This window comes from Dermochelys coriacea, chromosome 7 (assembly GCF_009764565.3).
Source record: "Dermochelys coriacea isolate rDerCor1 chromosome 7, rDerCor1.pri.v4, whole genome shotgun sequence".
Lineage (NCBI taxonomy): Eukaryota > Metazoa > Chordata > Testudines > Dermochelyidae > Dermochelys > Dermochelys coriacea.
Genome location: NC_050074.1, coordinates 119,249,996 through 119,270,000, shown reverse-complemented (window position 1 = coordinate 119,270,000; position 20,005 = coordinate 119,249,996). Strand labels below are relative to the sequence as shown.

The window sequence follows — 20,005 nt, the reverse complement described above, 5'->3', positions numbered from 1 at the left end:
CCCATTGAAAGTTGGCGCCTGAAGCTCCAGCCCCAGAGTTGGTGCCTATACAAGGAGCCGCATATTAACTTCCAAAGAGCCGCCTGTGGCTCAGGAGCCACAGGTTGGCCACCCCTGAATTAGGGGATGGATGGACCCAATTCTGAATTCAACCTCTGTGGCACAGGCTCCTGCCTACTTCACAGTTTTGCAGTAGACTAGTATTCCCAGAAGTGGTGAAACATTTATGCAGTATGGCTGATCCCACATGTATACATCTATCTTTGGTCTTGAAATTGGACTAGAAATCTTGGAACACTTGCTACCTGTTTAGTAGAACATGGCAACAATGCACAATGATTTAAGATTGGAAGTGAAGAAAAATATTGTCTGTCATAGTGTAATGATGTCCGACATCATGGTCGCTAGAGGGGTTTGAACCAGTGATAACCTGAGCTAAAAGCATGAGCCTACACAGCTTGAGCTAAAGGACTATGGGTGAAAGCCTGGCTCTGCTTAAGTCAGTGGTAAAACTACCATTGACTTCAATGTTCCCAGCATTTTCAGGAGCTGAAGTAGATTCATATTCTCTGTGGCTTGGGTGCCGAGGGGAACATATACATAAATGACAATTGCCCTGCACATGTAAGTCCTGCACATGTAATAGCACTGCAGAAAGCAATGGTCAGTACTAAGAAAATGAAGACTACTTCTCAAAGTGTCATTATTTGTGCTAGAGTGGCGGCTAGGAGCCCTAATCATGCGCCGGGACACGATTGTGCAAGGTGCTGTACAAGCACAGAACAAGACAACAGTTTCCGCCCAGATGGGAAAAAATTAACCTCAACACTAAAACGGAAGAGCAAAAGGTCTGAGTGATGACAATATTAGTCTCCTTCGGCAACACCTCGTCAGCCCCAGAGCCTTCATTCAAAAGCACCACCACCTCCACATACACATGGTGGAGCTGTGTTTGTGAAACCAAAAAATGTGCTTTGTTACATACCAGTAGAACCTGTTTGGTGCGACACCCTCCTGGAGAAGCTGCCATCTTCTGCCAAACTCAACCGAACTGTATAACTGGAGACAAAACAGAGTACAATCACTGTATCTTCCTGACCTCTTTTTTTTTTAATCTGAAAAAAATCACATTAAAGTATGAGAATAAACACAGTCAACAAAGGAACAGAACTGCAACCCATACCACTTTGCAAGTGTTCTCTGGCATCCATTGCTCCCGAGACAGGGCCTCCAAAGTCAAAGGACTGATCTGTGGACAGCCAGGAGACTCTGACTATAATGGAAATGAAGAGCACGCCCTACGGAACAGAGTGTGACATTCCCCAGGCCCTTTCATGGCTTTGGAAAGGCTATGGGAAGTGAGGGGTTCTGTGGCACTGGGGGATGAGGTGGGAAGTGGAGGGGCTACACCCAGAATTATGCATTTATTCCTCTTGTGTGCTACAGATCTGAGCTCTCCAGTGGCGCGCTCCACCAGACAGCACAGGTAGGAGCTGTAAGAGTTCTGGGAAAAGGCAGAGGTGGTTCCCAGGAGATCTGTAAACTGCGCCTGCACTTGTCACAAACTACTCATTAATGGGGTACAGCCTGTCATGGCCACTACTACAGCCCCTAGGTTGCAGCTCAACTGCACAAGTGCCCTGCCTCCTGGATGGGGAGGAGAAATTGACTCCTGTTTGTCCCCTGTGCAAATCCTATTTTACTTGCTCTTTGCACAGGGAAACTGGGAGCCATCTTTCTATAGACCTGTCCCATATTTTATGATACTTTAATTACTCTCACTTAACTTACAATCATGCTCTTGGGGATTTCAGGCACAGGTCATTCTCTGCATGCACTGTTGCCCGCTACTGAATAGAATCAGTGGGTAGCCGTGTTAGTCTGTATCCACAAAAACAACAAGGAGTCTGGTGACACCTTAAAGACTAACAAATTTATTTGGGCAGAAGCTTTCATGGGTAAAACACGACTTCTTCAGATGCAAGAACACTCTACTGGATAGAGTATCTGTGAAATGCTGGAACTAAAACATGCCTGTGTACCATTTGCAATTCTCTCATACTTTGGTACCTGACTGAAAGGAAGCAGAAATAACCCTTGCTATCACTGACAGCCCCTGGAGATTCAACCACAGTTCCAATGGCAGAGGCCAGTGGTATTCAGAGGGGAAAAAATACTTGCACGGACTGTTGCAAATGATGCATATGAGCAGTTAGCTGCTAAACATAGTGATTGTGTCTGCATGCAGCTGCAAACAGTTACCTACAGTTGACTGAGACATGTAACTCAGAGTCTAGCTCTTTTAGGCGATACCAAATAATAAAGGTTTGGGGGTAGCTGCATTTTTTACTTTCATCCTAATTTATGCTTGCAAAGGCTGCTGAATTTACAGCCATACATAATGGAGAAATGAAAGTTACTTACCTGTAAGCGAAGTTCTTCGAGAGGGACTCTGCATATTCCCACTCTTGGGAGAGTTTAGAATGTAGTATGCATATTAAGTTGGTGGTGGGTAAGGAGCACTAGCTAAACAAGGACTGTAGCATCGATCTACCAATCTGTGCATTTTACCTAGTTGCAATATCTAACAAATAATGGCTTGGAAACATGTGTATTGAATGCCATGTGACTGCTCTAAAAATTTCTATTATTGGACCCTGTTTCAAACATGCCACCAAGGCTGCAATCTCTCTAGTGGAGTCTAGGGTCAGATTAGGGCCCCGGGGGGCGGGGGGGAATAGGAGGGAGGGATTGTGAAGCATTCTTGTAAATTTCCAGTATACACTCTCTGACACATCTTGATAATGTATGTATGGAAATAGGATTTTCTTTACAGTTATCAGCATATGAAACAAATAATTTAAGTGAAAATCTAAAGTCTTAAGACCTATCCAAATAGAAGAATAAAATTCTTTTTGTATCCAAATAATACAGCTTTGATTCTCCTCTTATTCAAATGAGGTCTGGGGGGCAGAGAGGGAGGAAACACTGGCAATGTGATGGCCTGATTGATAAGGAAATTTGAGATGACTTTTGGTATGAATCTAGGATGTGGATGAAGAACTACTTTGTCCTTATAAAAGGTTGTAAATGAAGGGTCAGCCATTAAGGCATGAAGTTCACTAATCCTCCTAGCTGATGTTATTGCTATAATAAAGACAGTCTTAATTGATAAATGAAATAAGGAACACGAAGATAAGGGCTCAAATGGTGGAGACATAAGCTGTGACAGCACTAAAGTGCTGTGGTGCCACAGGTGGGGTACAAATTTAGTAACTGTTTAAAAACTTAATAACTCATGCAAGAATACCGATTTACCATCTATTGGTATATGAGAAGCTGCTATAGCATGTAAGATGTACCTTCAGCAAAGCAAGAGATTAACCTTTATGCTTTAAATATAACAAATATTCTAATATAAATTAAATAGGGGATGACACAGGATCTATCTTCTATCAGATATCCACAGTGAAAATCATTTCCATTTTAATTCATAATATTTTCTAGTTGATTTTCTTCTGACATTAAGAAGAACATGTTGAATATCCATAGAGAAAGACCTCTCCAACTCTGTTAGAGACTGATTGCTTGTGCTCTCAGATGAAATGATAATGGATCAGGATGGTAAACTGTCCCTTATTGTTGTTTCAGAAGGTCTGTTGACACTGGGAAGAATCTCTAGTTCCTTTTAGAAAGAAGAAGCAAACCCGTGAACTATGGCTATCAGTATCATTTTGACTGAGACCTATCCTATTTTTCTCACAATCTTCAACATCAGAGGAAATGGTGAGAATGCATACATTACTTCTGTATCCCATCTGAGGAGGAACGCATCTGCCAGAAAGTGACACGGTTTACTCACCACTGTGGCGCCTTCTTCTGGCTGTTTCGTGAATTAGCTCTGCTAGCTGGTGGGCCCTCTTCTGGTGGTATCTCGCTGCCATAACTTCAGTTCCCGGACCCAAGTCGCTTCCAGGAACTTCATGACACGGCCCTCCGGCTATGCCACACTCTGTGCTCCCCCTTTCCACGGGACAGTATTGCAGGACCTCAGTCCAGCGACTTCCTCAGTGGTGAGTGGGGGCGGGAGGAACCCAGGCCCGCCCAATACTTTGGCTCCTGGCCCAGGAACCCTGTAGATGACCACCGCTTCCTGCATCCCCTCTGACTCCTCAGTTCATTTCCCTGGGGCACTTCCCCGTGGCCTCCAGCACCTTCTTCGCCCTGACCTCAGGGCTTCAGCCTGCCAATCTTAGCATCTAACCAGGAGTCCTCTCGAGCTTCCCCAGTCCCTGCTAGCACTTCTTCCTCCTCCTAGGAGTCCGATCTTCCCTCCTCAAGCTTTCGGCAGCTACTGAACTTGCTCTACCCTGCAGCTCTTCTTATATGGGTCTGCCTGGCCCTGATTGGCTGCTCCTCTCAGCCCTTCTCTGATTGGCTACCTCCTGTGCAGCCTCCCTAGGACTCTATTAACCCCTTAGAGCCCAGTGTGGGACAGGCGGCCCATCAAACAGAGATTGAGTATCCACTCCCACTCTGGAACAAAAATAACAGGATTTCCTGCTGAATCTTATAGCAATTAGATCTATCTTTGGCGTACCACAAAGAGCAAAGATGTCTCTGATTACAGAGTCTTTCAAAGACCATTTGTACATCTGTGTGGATTCTCTGCTTATTTCCGGCTGAGGGATCCAGTCTGATGTAAAGCTATCAGACTCATCCTTTGGACTATACACCAGTCCCAAAGTTTCATTGCCTCCTTGCAAAGCTGTGGTGATAGGGCGTCCCCTTATCTGTTTACATAGTACATTGCTGTCATATTGTCTGTGGCCACTTGAACCACTGACCCTTGAATCTGGAGGAGAAATGGTCTGAGTGCCAACCAAATTGCTCTCGATTCCATAATGCTACTATAGAGACAACCTTCCTGTCGACCCCAGAGTCCCCTTGTTACAAACTTCTCAAGATGTGAACCCTAGCCTATTTTTGTGGAGCCTGTTGTGATGATCCTAGACAGGACTGGATAATACCCCTCTCAGAACATTTCCCTAATCCATCTACCACCAGATGGATCTTTGGATTTCCCTGGGAACTGTAATTATCATATCCCTACTGTGTACCTGCAGTCTGACGTTCTTTGATAACCAGTGCTGGGGCAGTTTCATCCTAAACCTTGCATAAGCTGTGACATATGTACCATTATACCCATTAGTGATAGAAACATTTTTTTACTCTTTGAGATGGAATCAGCAGCAAAGATTGAAAGGTACACTTTATCTTCAGGGACTTCTCCCTCAGAAGGTATGCTTTTGCTCTTTGGGAATTGAGAAGAGCTCCTATGAATAGAATTTCTGTGATGGGGTCAGTAATGATTTTTTTAAATTTATTAAAGAAATCTAAATTTCAGACTAGAGGGCATGCAAATTTTGTGACTTCTTCCAGCTCATCCTTTGAGGTTGCTCTTAGGAGCCAGTCGTCAAAATATAGAAACACAGAAACCCCTCATCTCTTGAAGAATGCTGCTACTCCAGATAGACATTTTTTAAAGACCTGGGGCCAAGGAGAGGCCAAAGGGGAGGGCTATGTATTGGAAATGGTCCTCCCCTACAGCAAAATGAAGGTACTTCCTTTGCGATGGTCTTATTGAAATATGAAAGTAAGCTTCTTTGAGATCCAGAGAAGTAAACCAATCTAGAAAGTATAGGGAAGGAATATAGGATTTTAGGGTTAATATTCCGAAATGCATCTTTCAGATGTACTTGTTTAGCTTCCTTAGATCTAAGACTGGACGAAGATCTCCATCTTTCTTTGGAATTAGAAAATAGCAGGAGCAGAACCCTTGATTCCTGAGATTTATTGGAACCTTCTCTATTGCTGTCTCCATTAGCAGAGAATTGATCTATGATCTTAACAATGTCCCATGAGTGGGGTTCCTGAAAAGAGAGGGAGAGGAAGGTTGATTTGGAGGAAGGGTATCGGCCTGGATGGTATAACCATTCTTTATAGTATCCAACACCCATCTGTCTATGGTGATCTTTAGCAATTCACTCTAACATTGACTTAAAAGGTCTCCAAATGTAAGGAAAACAGGATCCAACATTGCTTTGCTGCTCTCGAACATCACTGAAAACCTGCAGTCTCACTGCAAGCAAAGAAGCCATAGTAGGCCAATTATTTTGCTTCATTTTGGGCTTGAATGACCATCTCTTGTATGACTGAGAAACAAAAGACTGGTGTTGTTGGTATTGGTAGTGATGTCTATTTTTGTTGAATGAAGAAGAATAAGGTGGGTTATATTGTCTTTGGAATCTGAAAAAATCTCCTTTTGAAAGTCTGCAAAAGACCCAGGGATCTAGATGTAGATCTTGTCTCTTTCATTTTTTCCAATAACTCATTGGTATTTGAACTATACAAGCAATTGCCTTCAAATGGAAAGTCCTCAACTTTAGATTTTGTTCCCTGTGGAAGAGAAGAGGAGCATAGCCAGGCATGTCTTCTGAGAGTTCTTACTGTTGCCACTGGGATTGAAGACACATCTGAGACAGCAAAGGACAGCCTTTATGCTTGCTTACCAATGTTTTGACCTTCCTTAAAGAGGGACTTAGTGACTCTGGGAAAGGAGAAGAGCATAGTACTTCTTCTGCCAGGGAGGAGAAGGGAGAATTTGAGAAGGACGGGAGATGAACTAGGGAAATATAACCTATATGGAGCTACTATAAGGTGGATGAATAACCGCTTGGAAAACAGTTCCCAGAGAGTAGATATCAGTGGTTTACAGTCAAGTTGGAAGGGCATATTGAGTGGAGTCCCACAGGGATCAGTTCTGGGTCTGGTTCTGTTCAATATCTTCATCAATGATTTAGAGAATGGCATAGACAGTACACTTATAAAGTTTGCAGATGATACCAAGCTGGGAGGGGTTGCAGTGCTTTGGAGGATAGAATTAAAATTCAAAATGATCTGGACAAACTGCAGAAATGGTCTGAAGTAAATAGGATGAAATTCAATAAGGACAAATGCAAAGTACTCCACTTAGGAAGGAACAATCAGTCACACACATACAAAATGGGAAATGACTGCCTAGGAAGGAGTACTGCAGAAAGGGATTTTGAGGTCATAGTGGATCACAAGCTAAATATGGGTCAACACTGTAATACTGTTCCAAAAACAGCAAACATCAATCTGGGATGTATTAGTAGGAGTGTTGTAAGCAAGACACGAGAAGTAATTCTTCCGCTCTACTCCACGCTGATTAGGCCTCAGCTGGAGTATTGTGTCCAGTTCTGGGCACTACGTATCAGGAAAAATGTGGACAAATTGAAGAAAGTCCAGAGAAGAGCAACCAAATTGACTAAAGAAAACATGGCCTATGAGGGAAGTCTGAAAAAAACTGGGCTTGTTTAGTCTGGAGAAGAGGAGACAGAGGAAACATAACAGTTTTCAAGTACATAAAAGATTGTTAGAAGGAGGAGGGAGAAACATTATTCTCCTTAACCTCTGAGGATAGAACAACAAGCAATGGACTTAAATTGCAGCAAGGGCAGTTTAGGTTGGACATCATGAAAAGCTTCGTAACTGTCAGGGTGCTTAAGCACTGAAATAAATTGCCTAGGGAGGTTGTGGAATCTCCATCATTGATGATTTTTAAGAGCAGGTTAGCAAACACCTGTCAAGGATATTCTAGATAATACTTAGTCCTGCCATGAGTGCAGGGGATTGGACTAGATGACCTCTCGAGGTCCTTCCAGTCCTATGATTCTATGATTTTGAATCCTTCAGTTGAACAGAAGGAGTATTGTTACAGTACACAAGAGGGAATAAACAGACCTGCCTTCTATTCTTAGCTTGCATGACCTTGGGCAACTCACTTAATATCACTCACTTAATATCTCTCTCTCTCAGTTCCCCCATTTTATAGACAGGATAATACCTCACAAGGATGTTTATAAGTTACCTACATTAACTAGAGCTCTTTCAAAAATGATAAGTTCTTTTAAACATTTTGAAATATCCTTTGAAAAAGATATCCCTTTTCCTTTTCCCTTCCTTTCTCAATTGCAAAAAAAGAAAAAGGAAAAAAAAGAAAGGATGAAAAGAATGGGGAAATAAAAGAAAAAGATGATAACAAGGGAAAGGAAGGAGGAAAACGTTTTTGGTTTTGATTTGAAAACTGAAATATTTTCAATTTTCCATTTTCAGGATTTTGTGTTTAAAAAGTGGAAAATTCTAGATGCATGTGAAAAAAAATCAGAGAAATTTCCTTTTATCAAGAAGGAAAGAATGGAGGCACCTTAACAAACATCTTTATTCAGTCACTAATGAAAAAGAGGTGTAGGCTTTCCACCCTTGTCTGCCTCTCATTCTACAGCTTCTCTAGGCTGTCACAACAAAACATTGAGCACTATTATTATTGTCACATCACAGAAATCTCCAGTTGTGGTAACAGTGCACCAGCAACAGAGTGTCTGAACTGAGAGGAATAAAAAGAAAACCTTGATGGAATTGTTTTAAATGGAGGAAATATGCATCACTCTTCATTGTATCTAGTCTTTCACACCTCACTACATTCACATCAACTTCTAGTTATACCTGCACTAAATGCAGGGGATGTGTTATGTGTTCTTAGGAACTGTTCTTGGTTCCCTGGAAGCCAATGGCAAAAGCTCCCATTGTGTTTGGTGGAATTGACTGGGATTAGGCCCACAGAGAGTTGCATCTACAGAGGGCATCGAGGGATCCTCCTCATTTGCCAGCAGCTGAGCTTCTATAATATGCATTTATTCATCTTGGTTTCCAACGTGCAAAATGGCGACATGGTAACTGGAGAGTTATTACAGATTCTCCTGACATTGATTGTGGAACATCTCACGAGTGTTCAAGGTAATTCCACTTCATCCAACAGCACAAAATAAATAATTTTACCATGAAGTAGCATGAGATGTTAAGTTAAATCTGGCAGGATCTTGGGCAGCATTAATGACCTTCACTGAACAGGCCAAAAAAAAAAAGGTTTTCCGTATAGGGTGCTTTGTCAAGTGTATTCTGCTGAGATGACACTTTGGAGTGGAATGGTGGACCAGAAGAATATCTGGGAGCTAGGCTTGATTTTTATCCAGACAGGACACAGGGATATTTCCCCCCATTTATCATATATGGTGCTTTCATGAAAAAAAAAGATGCACAACATCTTTCTGCCATGTTGTAATATAAGCTTTTTCTCTCCCAGGGCTGTTATGACAGGCTCATCCATGTAGTCTCTTAGGGGATGACTTTTTTTTTTTTGGCAAGCATTTCAGTCTGATTAAAGGCAATTTTTTTTATTAGATCGAAATGATATAATGTGCTTCAATTTTTCAAACCACAAATAGAAAAAGAATCTTTGATCAGTTTTGATCTAAATTTCCATCTAAGGGGCAAATGTTGATTTGTCACCGTGTTTTTATTTTGCTCCTGCTCAGGCAAAATTTTCTATTGAGTACAAACTGAATTAAAAAAAAAACCTCTGAATTTTATTCTTGTTGATGTGGCAATAAGCTCATCCTTACTTTTTCTCTATCCTTTCACATTCTTCTTTCATCTGTCTATGTAGGTACATACATGGTCCTCAGTACTGTAATATTTGATAACCTCACAGTCCATAGATTTTTTCTTCACAACACCCTTATGAGGGAAAGAACAGTCAAGGTGGCTTCTCCATCACTGACAACTTTTAAGGCAAGACTGGATGTTTTTCCAAAAGATATGCTCTAGGAATTATTTTGGGGATGTTTTCTGGCTTCTGTTATCCCACCCACATTGTCTCTCTAATATAAGCAGTCTGATTAGATGACCACAATAGTTCCCTCTGGCCTTGGAATCTATTACCTCCGTTTTCTAGATAGGAAACTGAAGTGCCCGATAGGCTAAGACCCAAATTTTAAAGGTATTTAAGTGTTGCTGGATTCAGCATTGCAACATCTAACTGATTTAGGAGCCTTAGGATATGTCTACACTACACACTTAAGTCAACTTAAGTTACATCGATGATCATAAACCATTGTAGTTACATCATTTGTGCATGTTCACACAATGCTCCTTGTGTCAGTGGAGCATGTCCACAGCTGGTACTCTAGCACCAACAGAAAGAGCAGTGCACTGTGGGTAGCTATCTCACTGTGAAAATCACCACCTTCTCTTGCTAGCAGTTCTGGGAATGGATCGCAGTGCATCATGGGGGTGGGATCACCACCCCATGATGCGGTTTTCTCCATCCCATAATTCCAAGGGCTTCCAACTATGTTTTGCACCATTTTCAAACTACTCCAGTAAACTCTGCCTGAAAGCACAGATCTTGCCACTGCTCACCAGTGTTGTGATAAGCATTATGAGCACAATGCAGCTGATCCTGCAGTACTTCATGAGCTGCAAATCTGACCAGGAAGCCCTAGAGACTGCCTTGCTATGTGCCATGGAAAGAAACAATTCAAGATGGATATTGGCATTCCTGGAGCAGCAGTACATGGTAGACTGCTGTGACTGGGCTTGGATAACAAGCACTGAGTGGCGGGATCGCACTGCGATGCAGGTATGGGATGATGAGGAGTGGCTACAGAATTTCCTTGAACTCTGTGAGAAGCTCATGTCCACCCTGCGGTGCCAGGACACCAAAATGAGAGTTGCCCTAACAGTGGGAAAGTGAGTGGTGATTGCTGTGTGGAAGCTGGCAACTCCAGATTGTTACCAGTCAGTCATGAATCAGTTTGGAGTTGGGAAGTCTACTGGGGTTGCAGTGATGCAAGTGTGCAGGGCCATTTATCACCTCCTGTTACAAAAGACTGTGACTGTGGGCAATGTGCAGAAAATAGTGGATGGCTTTGTGGCAAAGGGATTCCCTAACTGTATCCGGGTGACAGATGGCATACATATCCCAATTTTGTCCCCAGACCATCTTGTGATAGAGTACATCAACAGAAAGGGCTACTTTCACTGACATCAACACAGGGTGATCAGGGAAGGTGGATGGTGCACACATCTTTAGGTACACTGGCCTGTATAGAAAGCTACAAGCAGGGACTTTCTTTCCAGACCAGAAGAGTTCAACAGGGGATGTGGAAATGCCCCTAGTGATCCTGGGAGACCCAGCATATCCCTTCTTTCTGTGGCTTATGAAGCCATACACCGGAAATCTTGACTGTAGCAAGGAGTGCTTCAACAACATGTTCAGCAGGTACAGAATGACCGTTGAATGTATGTTTGGAAGATTAAAGGGTCGCTGGCGCTGCCTTTTGGCAGGTTAGACCTCAATGAGAAAAATATTTCAGCCTGTGGTGCTCTGCATAACATCTCTGAAGCCAAGGGGGAAAGTTTCCCCAGGGATAGAGCAGTGAGTTGGATCACCTGGCAGCTGATTTGGAGCAGCCAGACACCAGGGCTATTAGAGGAGTTTAATGGGGGGTGGGGGGAGCTATTCAAATCAGGGAGGCTTTGAAGCAATATTTTGACAATACGCCCCAGTAATGTGTTTTTCTATAATAAATTGAGCCAGGAATTGTTTACCTGCCACCATAAATGTCCATGTAATGTAAATGATTCCTGCCTGAGCATTAATTGTAGTCTGCAAATGTGCCGACGGCCACTGTGTATGAATTTCTGTTGCAACCCTCCAGTGTAGGACACAAATAAAGAATCACTGTCTTTGTAAGACTAAATTTTTATTAAAAAGCAATACACAAATTAACATTTCTTACAAGGGACATGACAGTGAGCAGCACTCCTTGAAGTGAGGATCTCACAGCTGTGTGCAAGTCAGGCTGTCATTATGGAAAATGTCCCTAGGGGTGGAGTGCAAGGGGTACTGCAATGGGCCAGGAATGTGTGGGGAGTTTGGGGAGGGCAATGAAGGCAGTTCTGTATGGACTGCTGAGGGAGTTGAGCAGGCATCTGTTCCACCTGCAGCAAAAACAGGGATCTCGTCATCTCTGTTTGGTCCTCCATGAGCTTTATCATCCACTCCTTATCCTCTATTATCTACTCCTCCTCTGTCTCCTCTCTTGGCTATCCATTTCTAGTTTTTCATTTGTTGTTTCTCTCTAAATCTGTGCTCACTATCTGACGACTGCAGCACTTCAAAAAACATGTCCTCCTTATTCCTTGTTTGTCTCCTTATCTGACAGAGGCACTCTGCCGATATGTAGGAACTTGCCCCTGAAGACACATCTGCAGAAGCAAAAGAAACAATACATAGAGTCAGTATTATGTGTGCACTCATGGTCTTGAATCATAGAAGCTACATACACTTCTTTCTCACTTTCCCTTGACAAACATGCAACACAGCCAGACCACTAAACTTGGTCAGTTCAGCCCAGGGGATGGGGAAGGATGGTGCAAGATGGGACAAAGGCTCTGAGTGATTTCAGAAGGGGATTACTACAAGCGCCTAGACACACTATTCTGAACACTGGGCACCGTTTCCACAGGCAGGGGTGATCAAAGTTGAAATCACACTGCTCAGAGTAACTGAAGATGCAAGGGTGCATCTCCTGCATGCGTGTGGCTTCAGACTGGATCTATACACAGCTCGCCTGTGTGCTGCTTGGTTCCTGCAGAAGTAATTGCCGATTGGTGTGGCAAAGTTTCCTACAATGGGGGAAGAAACAAAGCAGCTCTGCCAAAGAGTCTTCAGCAAAGGATTGAAGAATATCTGCAGGAAAGTTTCCTAGAGATCTCTATGGAGAATTACCCAGAGATCTTGGTGTGCATTAACAAACTTTTCCACTGTGTTGCTGCACAGGGGAATGTGAAGCAGATGCAAACAGTACCTAATGTTTCAGAGTAGCAGCCGTGTTAGTCTGTATCCGCAAAAAGAAAAGGAGGACTTGTGGCACCTTAGAGACTAACAAATTTATTTGAGCATAAGCTTTCATGAGCTACAGCTCACTTCATCGGATGCATTCAGTGGAAAATACAGTGGGGAGATTTATATACACAGAAAACATGAAACAATGGGTGTCACAAAAGCTTATGCTCAAATAAATTTGTTAGTCTCTAAGGTGCCACAAGTCCTCCTTTTCTTTTTGCAGTACCTAGTGTTGTTAATTTTGATCCCTTCTCCCACGTGCACCATGTAACAAAATAAAACACACCTCTCCTTCATGTCACCGTGCACTATCAAAGCAAAATAGTACTTACCAGAGCTCCCCTCTCCTGCTTCAGGCACACGAGAGCTGGACAGCTGGGACTCCAGAGTCAAAAAGAGGTCCTGGCTCAGCACACCAATGGAAGAACTTGTTGCTTGGCCTACATCCTCCTCCAATTAGACCCCCTTGTCCACCACTTGTCCTCAGGGTTGATTCTGCTAGCTGCTGAATGCAGTCCCCTCAAAGTATCTCTGAGGCTTTTGGCGGTGCAGGTGAGGTCGCCTCTGAGGATGTCATGCAGCTCTTTGTAGAAGTGGCATGTTTTTGGTGCCACACCAGAGCAATGGTTGGCCTCCCTTGCCTTTTGGTAAGGCTACATCAGCTCCTTGATCTTAGCACAGCACTGCTACCTGTCCCTATTGTGCCCCTTCTCATCCATGCCATGAGCAATCTGCTTGTAGATGTCAAAGGTCCTATGACTAGATCAGAGCTGCAGCTGCACAGTCTCCTCTCCTCACAGACCAACAGATCCAGCAACTTCCGTGTACTCCAGGCAGGAGCGTGTTTGCTGCCGAAAGCCAGCATGGTCAGCTGGGAAGATGCAATGTGAGCTGTCCATGCTGAGAAAACAGGAAGTAGAATTTCCAAAATTTCTGGGGCTTTAAAGAGGGAGGGGCGCATGCCCGTGTACCTGGCTGCAGGGCAGAGAAGTAGAAACTGCTTATCAGAGCGGTTATGATGGGCATTGTGGGACACTTCCTGGAGGCTGCTTAGAGGGACTTAAGCAAGTGCAGAGTCTACACTGACACTGCGTCACACTAACTTTGTTGCAAAAAGCTCCATGCTGCTCATTGATGTGGTTTTATTATGTTGGCATGGCAGGGGAGTTAAATCAGCACGAGTATTGTTGTGTGTAAACTTCCATTGTTTTGCCGATGAAAGCTGACTTTTGTTGACAAAACTGTGTAGTGTAGACAAGGCCTCAATCTCATTTTCATAAGGGAGCTAGGCACTGAATCTAAATCCTATCAACTGTTGATATGGATAAATGGATTTTATTTATTTTAGATCTACGCCAATTTATACCTCATGAGCCCATACCTTGCCACCATCTACAACTAGAGATGGTTGAAATGTTCCTTGATATTTGAATGTGATTTAATATATTATATGAAGACCTTAAATATCTCTTTCGCATGGACTCAATGAGCAAGATTCTAAAGTAGTGTAAATTGACATATCTCCATTGATTTCATTGGAGCTAAACCAAATTACACCAGCTGAGGATCTGGGCCTATATTTAATTTATCTGTAATCTTATTTGGTTTTGTATTTTCATTTATTGGTCTGTACATTTTAAAATCTCTATAATAAACATCACCTAGAAGAGATTGAAGGGTTTAATGTTCTCTGAGCATCAGACAAGTTTAATGCCTGTAGCTGTAATCACCTGCAGTTAAGAGATTATGCCCAATAGGTCACTGCCTTCTTATCCAGATTTCACTGAATTACAATGCTCAAATCTCCCAACATTATCTTCTGTCCTCAGGTTAAATGAGCTGAGCTGTGAGAAGTTTCATAAAAATTCCACCTTAGGGAATTTGGGGTAGATATATGAATAAAATTGAACTGTGAGCCACCTGTCTTCCATAAGAACACTAAATTTACCCTGTTGTTCAGAAAGTTCAGCTCTCATAACAAAAGGCACAGATTAATGTCTTGGATAAATTACAGCTTGTGGGTGTTGAATCTTGCAGTGCACCAAAGGCGAAGAAGCCTAGCTCACAATTTTGCTGATGAACACAAGGTATATCTTAAAGAAACCAGTTGTCATCCATGACCTGTGTCACACTGTTTGGAGTGGCTTACAACCAAGAGTGCTTACCTCAGGGCAGACTGTCAGAAACAGGGCAGATACCTCAAACTAATGGAATGTTCTATAATTAGATTTTGCCAAGCCAGTAACAAATGTGAAGTCCTGGATCACTACAACAGTCTCACCATGGAGTCACGAAACAGTCCCGTTAAGACTCTCCAGTTTATCTTGCCACCCAGACAAACTGGATTTAGTGATAAATGGTCACTTGCATGAAAAATCACACAATATGCAGGTTTCTTCCAGGCCCAAGAGACCAGTCACTTACCCCAATCAATTGATATCCTAGATTTTATACCAAGTACAAGGCCTGTAGCCAATCCTCTAATACACTATCTAAAGGTTTATTGACTAGGAAAGAGAAATAAGAGTTATTTACAGGTTAAAGCAAACAGACATATGCACAAATGAGTTGCAATCTAAATCCTAAGAGTGGCACAGTTGAAGTGATCTGTCAATTCAAAGTGTTTTCAGGGCAGACCCAGGAGGCAACCCTTGGGGAACTCTGGCTTCAATTTGGTCTCTCTAGCCCGGTGAGAGTTCATACAGCAAAAGAGATGGAAAATGTTCCTGTGACATTGTTTTAGTTCCTTCATTCAGCTTCCAAATCCATAGGAAGAGCTTTCTTGAATATAGCATGTCCAAGGTGTGATAGGGCCATTCACCCATCCTTTGTATTGCAATGTTCCTTGATGGCCCATCTGATCTGAAAGTTCTTTTTGATGGGCAGAAGGATGACAGTCTTCCCATCTGGGTTCACAAGTTTAGAGCAAATATTTTCAAAGCAAAACTTGCATATTTTTATAGCATTGAATATAGACATTGCAAGTGAGATTAATGCAGGCAGCAATTTACAAGCATTTCATAGAGTCTAAACACTAATTACATTCTTATTAGACTAATTCCTATTTTGAGTAACACTAACATACAGGTGAACTGGTCTGGTCTCCAGCTATGAGCTTGTCAGTTCTTAGCTAATGCCTGCAATCTTGGCAAGAGCTGGCGCCTGATTTGCCAGCATCACAACCTGATTCATATGAAGTGTGTGATGTCCTCTGCAATCCTGAAAGCTGGCTGGTGAGTCTATCAACTCAGTATTCATCCAGCTTGCCCCAACAGGCCACTCAGCTCCTGATAGTCTAAGCATCATCCTGCAAGATAGAGGGATAACCACAGTCTTTGTATCTGACCTCAGAAGCATGGAAGGTAACCCTGGCAAATCCAAAGCATTTAAAAGGCCTGTTTGAACTGGGCAAAATGTGTTCACCTTTTTTTTCCAGTGGAAAATGCATATTTGGGTTAATGGAAACATTTTGCAAATTCATGTCTAATTCACTGAATTGTTTTGGCTAGGAACAAGTTAAAATCAAAAAAGTTTGAAAAAAGTCAAAATGTTTCTATTTGAAATGACTTTGTTTTGAAATTTCCTTCAATTTTATGTTAAGAAACAAAACAACAACAACAAAAAACCTTCAGGGAAATAAGCTTGAAATTGAAACACAATTTTTGTTCAACCCAAAATAACCTTTTTTTCTCCCAAGAACTGCCACTGAACCCCCAAATTGGTTTTTTGCACAGCTCTTGTCCTGGGACATCATCTCGGGGGATCACACTCCTAGGCAGGCTTCCTAAAGGTGGCCCACCATTCCATCGGGCTTGAGAGGCTTCTTCTCCAAGAGCCCCTGTGATGTGGAAACCTGTCACTGTTCCTTTTTAATATCCACAGACAATCCTTAGGGATTACAATGAGATTATATGGGCTGCAAGGCCTCATGCTTCAGTATTTCAATCAATCTCTGAGTATTAAGGATTAGGCTGAGGACTCCATGGGAGGAAACTTTCCCACATCCCACAAACTTTCCCACTGGGGGCGAGTGGGGAGAGGTTCTGATACCTTCTGCTGAAACATCTGGTGTTGACCACTGTCAGAGATAGGATACTGGATTAGATGAACCACGGGTCTGATCCAGTCTGGCAGATTTTGTATGCTAATGAGGACATACAGCTCTGTACATTGATTTCATCCTGTGGATGTGGGAGATGGGAGTTTAGAGAAAGAACAGCTGTCTTGAACTGAATCCAGGAAGTGACATGATATTAACTGGAAGAGATGACTATTTGGAGGAGCTGGTAGGCACCACAATTTTGCCCTCTGCTGAGGACATTTCTTCTAAAAAAGTTATATCAATGCACAGCCTCAGGTTGAACTTGATTTATCACTGACCTCAGAGAATCAAATAATTGCAGTCACACAAGGCAACTTCTCTCACCTCCAGCTTCCAGGAAGTCTTCACTCATTCCCCTCATATATAGCCCTGACCACAATAATCCAGATATTCATAAAGCCATCCTGAATTTACAAAAAAATCCCTCTATCTTGACCTAGCCAAAAATACCTCGCTAAGATTTGGATCGGAGCTTCCCCAAAAGAACTGAGACCATATATGGTTGCGTCAAACCCGCCTCTAATTCCTTTATGGAAATCCTACAGAATGTTAATCTTCATGACCATTTCTTCAGTTTGCCTTCATTCTTTCCCCTTCGTGTGTGAGCTCCTTAAAGCTATTCACGTTCCAAGTGCCTTCCCCCATCCTGCAAAAAAGATAATCTGTTCAGATAATGGTCATTGCATTTACACCACAGATTTCTCATTGTGTCTCTCTATGTGAGACTATAAAGAGCTTTTACAGTTACTTTCCTCTCCATATGTGGTACAGTGTTGCACAAGGCACCATACAGACACATGTAACAATCTCTGAATCATTGTTAAGCTTAAAGTGTAAACATAACAAAGTCAAACAGAATGCAGAAGCAGCTGCCTCAAGCTGGAATAAAATCAGCCCGTTCCTGCTACTAATCCCCATTCATTTATACTGAATAAGTTTATTACTGGTATATTGCACATTATTACCACCACAGGTGTATTTGAAGGAATTCAGCTCCTTCCATTAATGTTTTAGTCATTATTCTTAGTGTCCATCTGGGTACTATTCAAATATTATTCATGTGTGAAGGAGTCTACCTGGGAGTGATCCAATACATCCAGGAAGGCAGAGGATAGCAGGACAGATTTCACATTTGTCTCTCTTGATCCGTTCCTCTCTTCTTTGGTGCCCTCCTTTTAGTCAAAGCTGCTGAAGAGCAATCAAGGGAAAACAAGGTTCTCCTCCCTGCAATCTGGGTTTCTTTATCTTTCTGTGCCTCCAGGAATAGAATGCTGTCGACTTCCTGTTGTGTGAATGGGTCAAATTGAGGGCCACCTTGTGGCTCAGCTTGTACAGTGAGTGTGGGGACATAAAGCATTCCTTGATAACCTGGTGCTGGCAACATGTACTGCAGGTTGAAGCAAGATGGGGAAACCAGGCTATGCAGAGAGGATATATGCCCCTTACATGGAGAAGAGGTTGGAGTGGGTGGGGTTTTGGATCCATACCTCCTGCCAGCATACTAGCTAGTGTGGTTACACGAACATTGCAAAGAAAGTTAGCTACACCTGGTATAGGCCTGGAAAAGAGTGCTCGTGCTGCAGAGCAGCTGGAGACGGGGAGCTAGATTGGGAAGCAGAGTATGATTCAGAGATTCCCAATTTGTTCCAGGGGCAGTGCACTGCATTGCCCATTGATTGGGGCTTGTGGCAAAGCCAAGATTCCAGCTGAGGGGGAGATATGCAATCAGGTCAGTGTCTATTGTCTGGCTCCCAGTGTCCTGACAGGCTACCTGGGGTGCAAGCAATTTTCTCGGAGAAGTTCCTCCCAGCAGGAGGTGCAAGATTCTGGAGTAGAGAAGAATCGTTTTAGGTTAACAATATAATTCTTGGTACCCAACAGTTCAGCAGGGTGTCACTTAGTTCCTTCCCCCGTGGTTTACAATCTAATTGCCAGTGCCATATGTGGACACTTAAATGATTTAAATAGTCATGAGAAGAGAAAGTAAATACAGTGTTGCAAAATATCAAGAATTTTGAATTGTGCATCACTTAACACTGAACATAAGGCATCAATATATTTAGCAAATAGCTGGATGTTTGTTTATTTAACACTGATGGGAGCAAGTGGAAGTGATAACGCCTTTAGGTATCTATCCTGCAGTCATTCCAAAAGCCACTGAGATTTGCATATCAGTTACTGACTTTCCTTTCCATTTCATTCTGTTTCTGATTCTTCACGAGTATCATGAGGAATCTTGTCCTGGGAGATTCTCATAATTGTTCAGGTCTTGACATGAAGAGATTCCCTTTGTGTATGTGTGCTGGAGATGGAGTGCTGGGGATACTGCCTAGTATGTACAGGCAGTTTTACTCTTCTTTTTCCATCCTTCTTCCTGGTTCTCCCTTAATATTCTCCACACATTCTCCTAAGAAGCACATGGGCTGGTGTTCTAACTCCAGCCCAGTTTGAATGGAAGTCTATCAGAAAGATTTGACTCATGCATGAAACCCAAAAGCAAATGATTTATAGTTGCAAATTTTTACCAGCACACCTTTAAAGCTTATCTGCATAACATACCCGGTAGAATTTCACCTAACAGTTCCTGCAGCGGGGGGAATTATTCTTCCCTCATATATAAAGGAACACAACTCAGCCACCCAGCAACCTGTCGCTAAAATAGATTGTATCTTTTGGAAAGAGGTCCAATCTTGATTTAAAGGTTCCAAGAAATGATGAACTTAACACTCCTCTTGGTAAGCCATTCCAATGTGTTGTAAATTTCATAGCTACTTGCAGAGCAGCCAGGAGAGCTCTTTGAAAAAATAAATTGCACTGCTTGCAAAAAAACCTGCATTCCTGCCCATGTGCTTTTGTTTTATTTTGGGGTATTTTATGAAAAATCAATTATTTTGGAGGTGGAAGGGAAAGTCTGTCTTTCAATTTTTGTATTTTCCCCCTTAAAAATTACTATTTGCAGGAAAAAAAAAACAGCTAATTATCACACAATTCAGGGAAAAAGTTCCCTAGTTTGACACACACAGAGCTTTCCATTAAAAAAACCACAACAATTATTATTTATCATTTGC

General features: G+C 42.4%; 1 protein-coding gene across 2 annotated transcripts in view; it reads right to left on the bottom strand.

Moving 5' to 3' along the window:
- The window catches only part of SORCS1 (sortilin related VPS10 domain containing receptor 1), a 444,317-nt gene that overhangs the window by 135,377 nt on the left and 288,935 nt on the right, over positions 1-20,005 (bottom strand). For both annotated transcript variants that reach the window (XM_043518946.1, XM_038411260.2), the window contains exon 5: positions 986-1,059. In XM_043518946.1, coding sequence (XP_043374881.1) covers positions 986-1,059 — 74 coding nt within the window. The remainder of the gene's footprint in view (positions 1-985; positions 1,060-20,005) is intronic.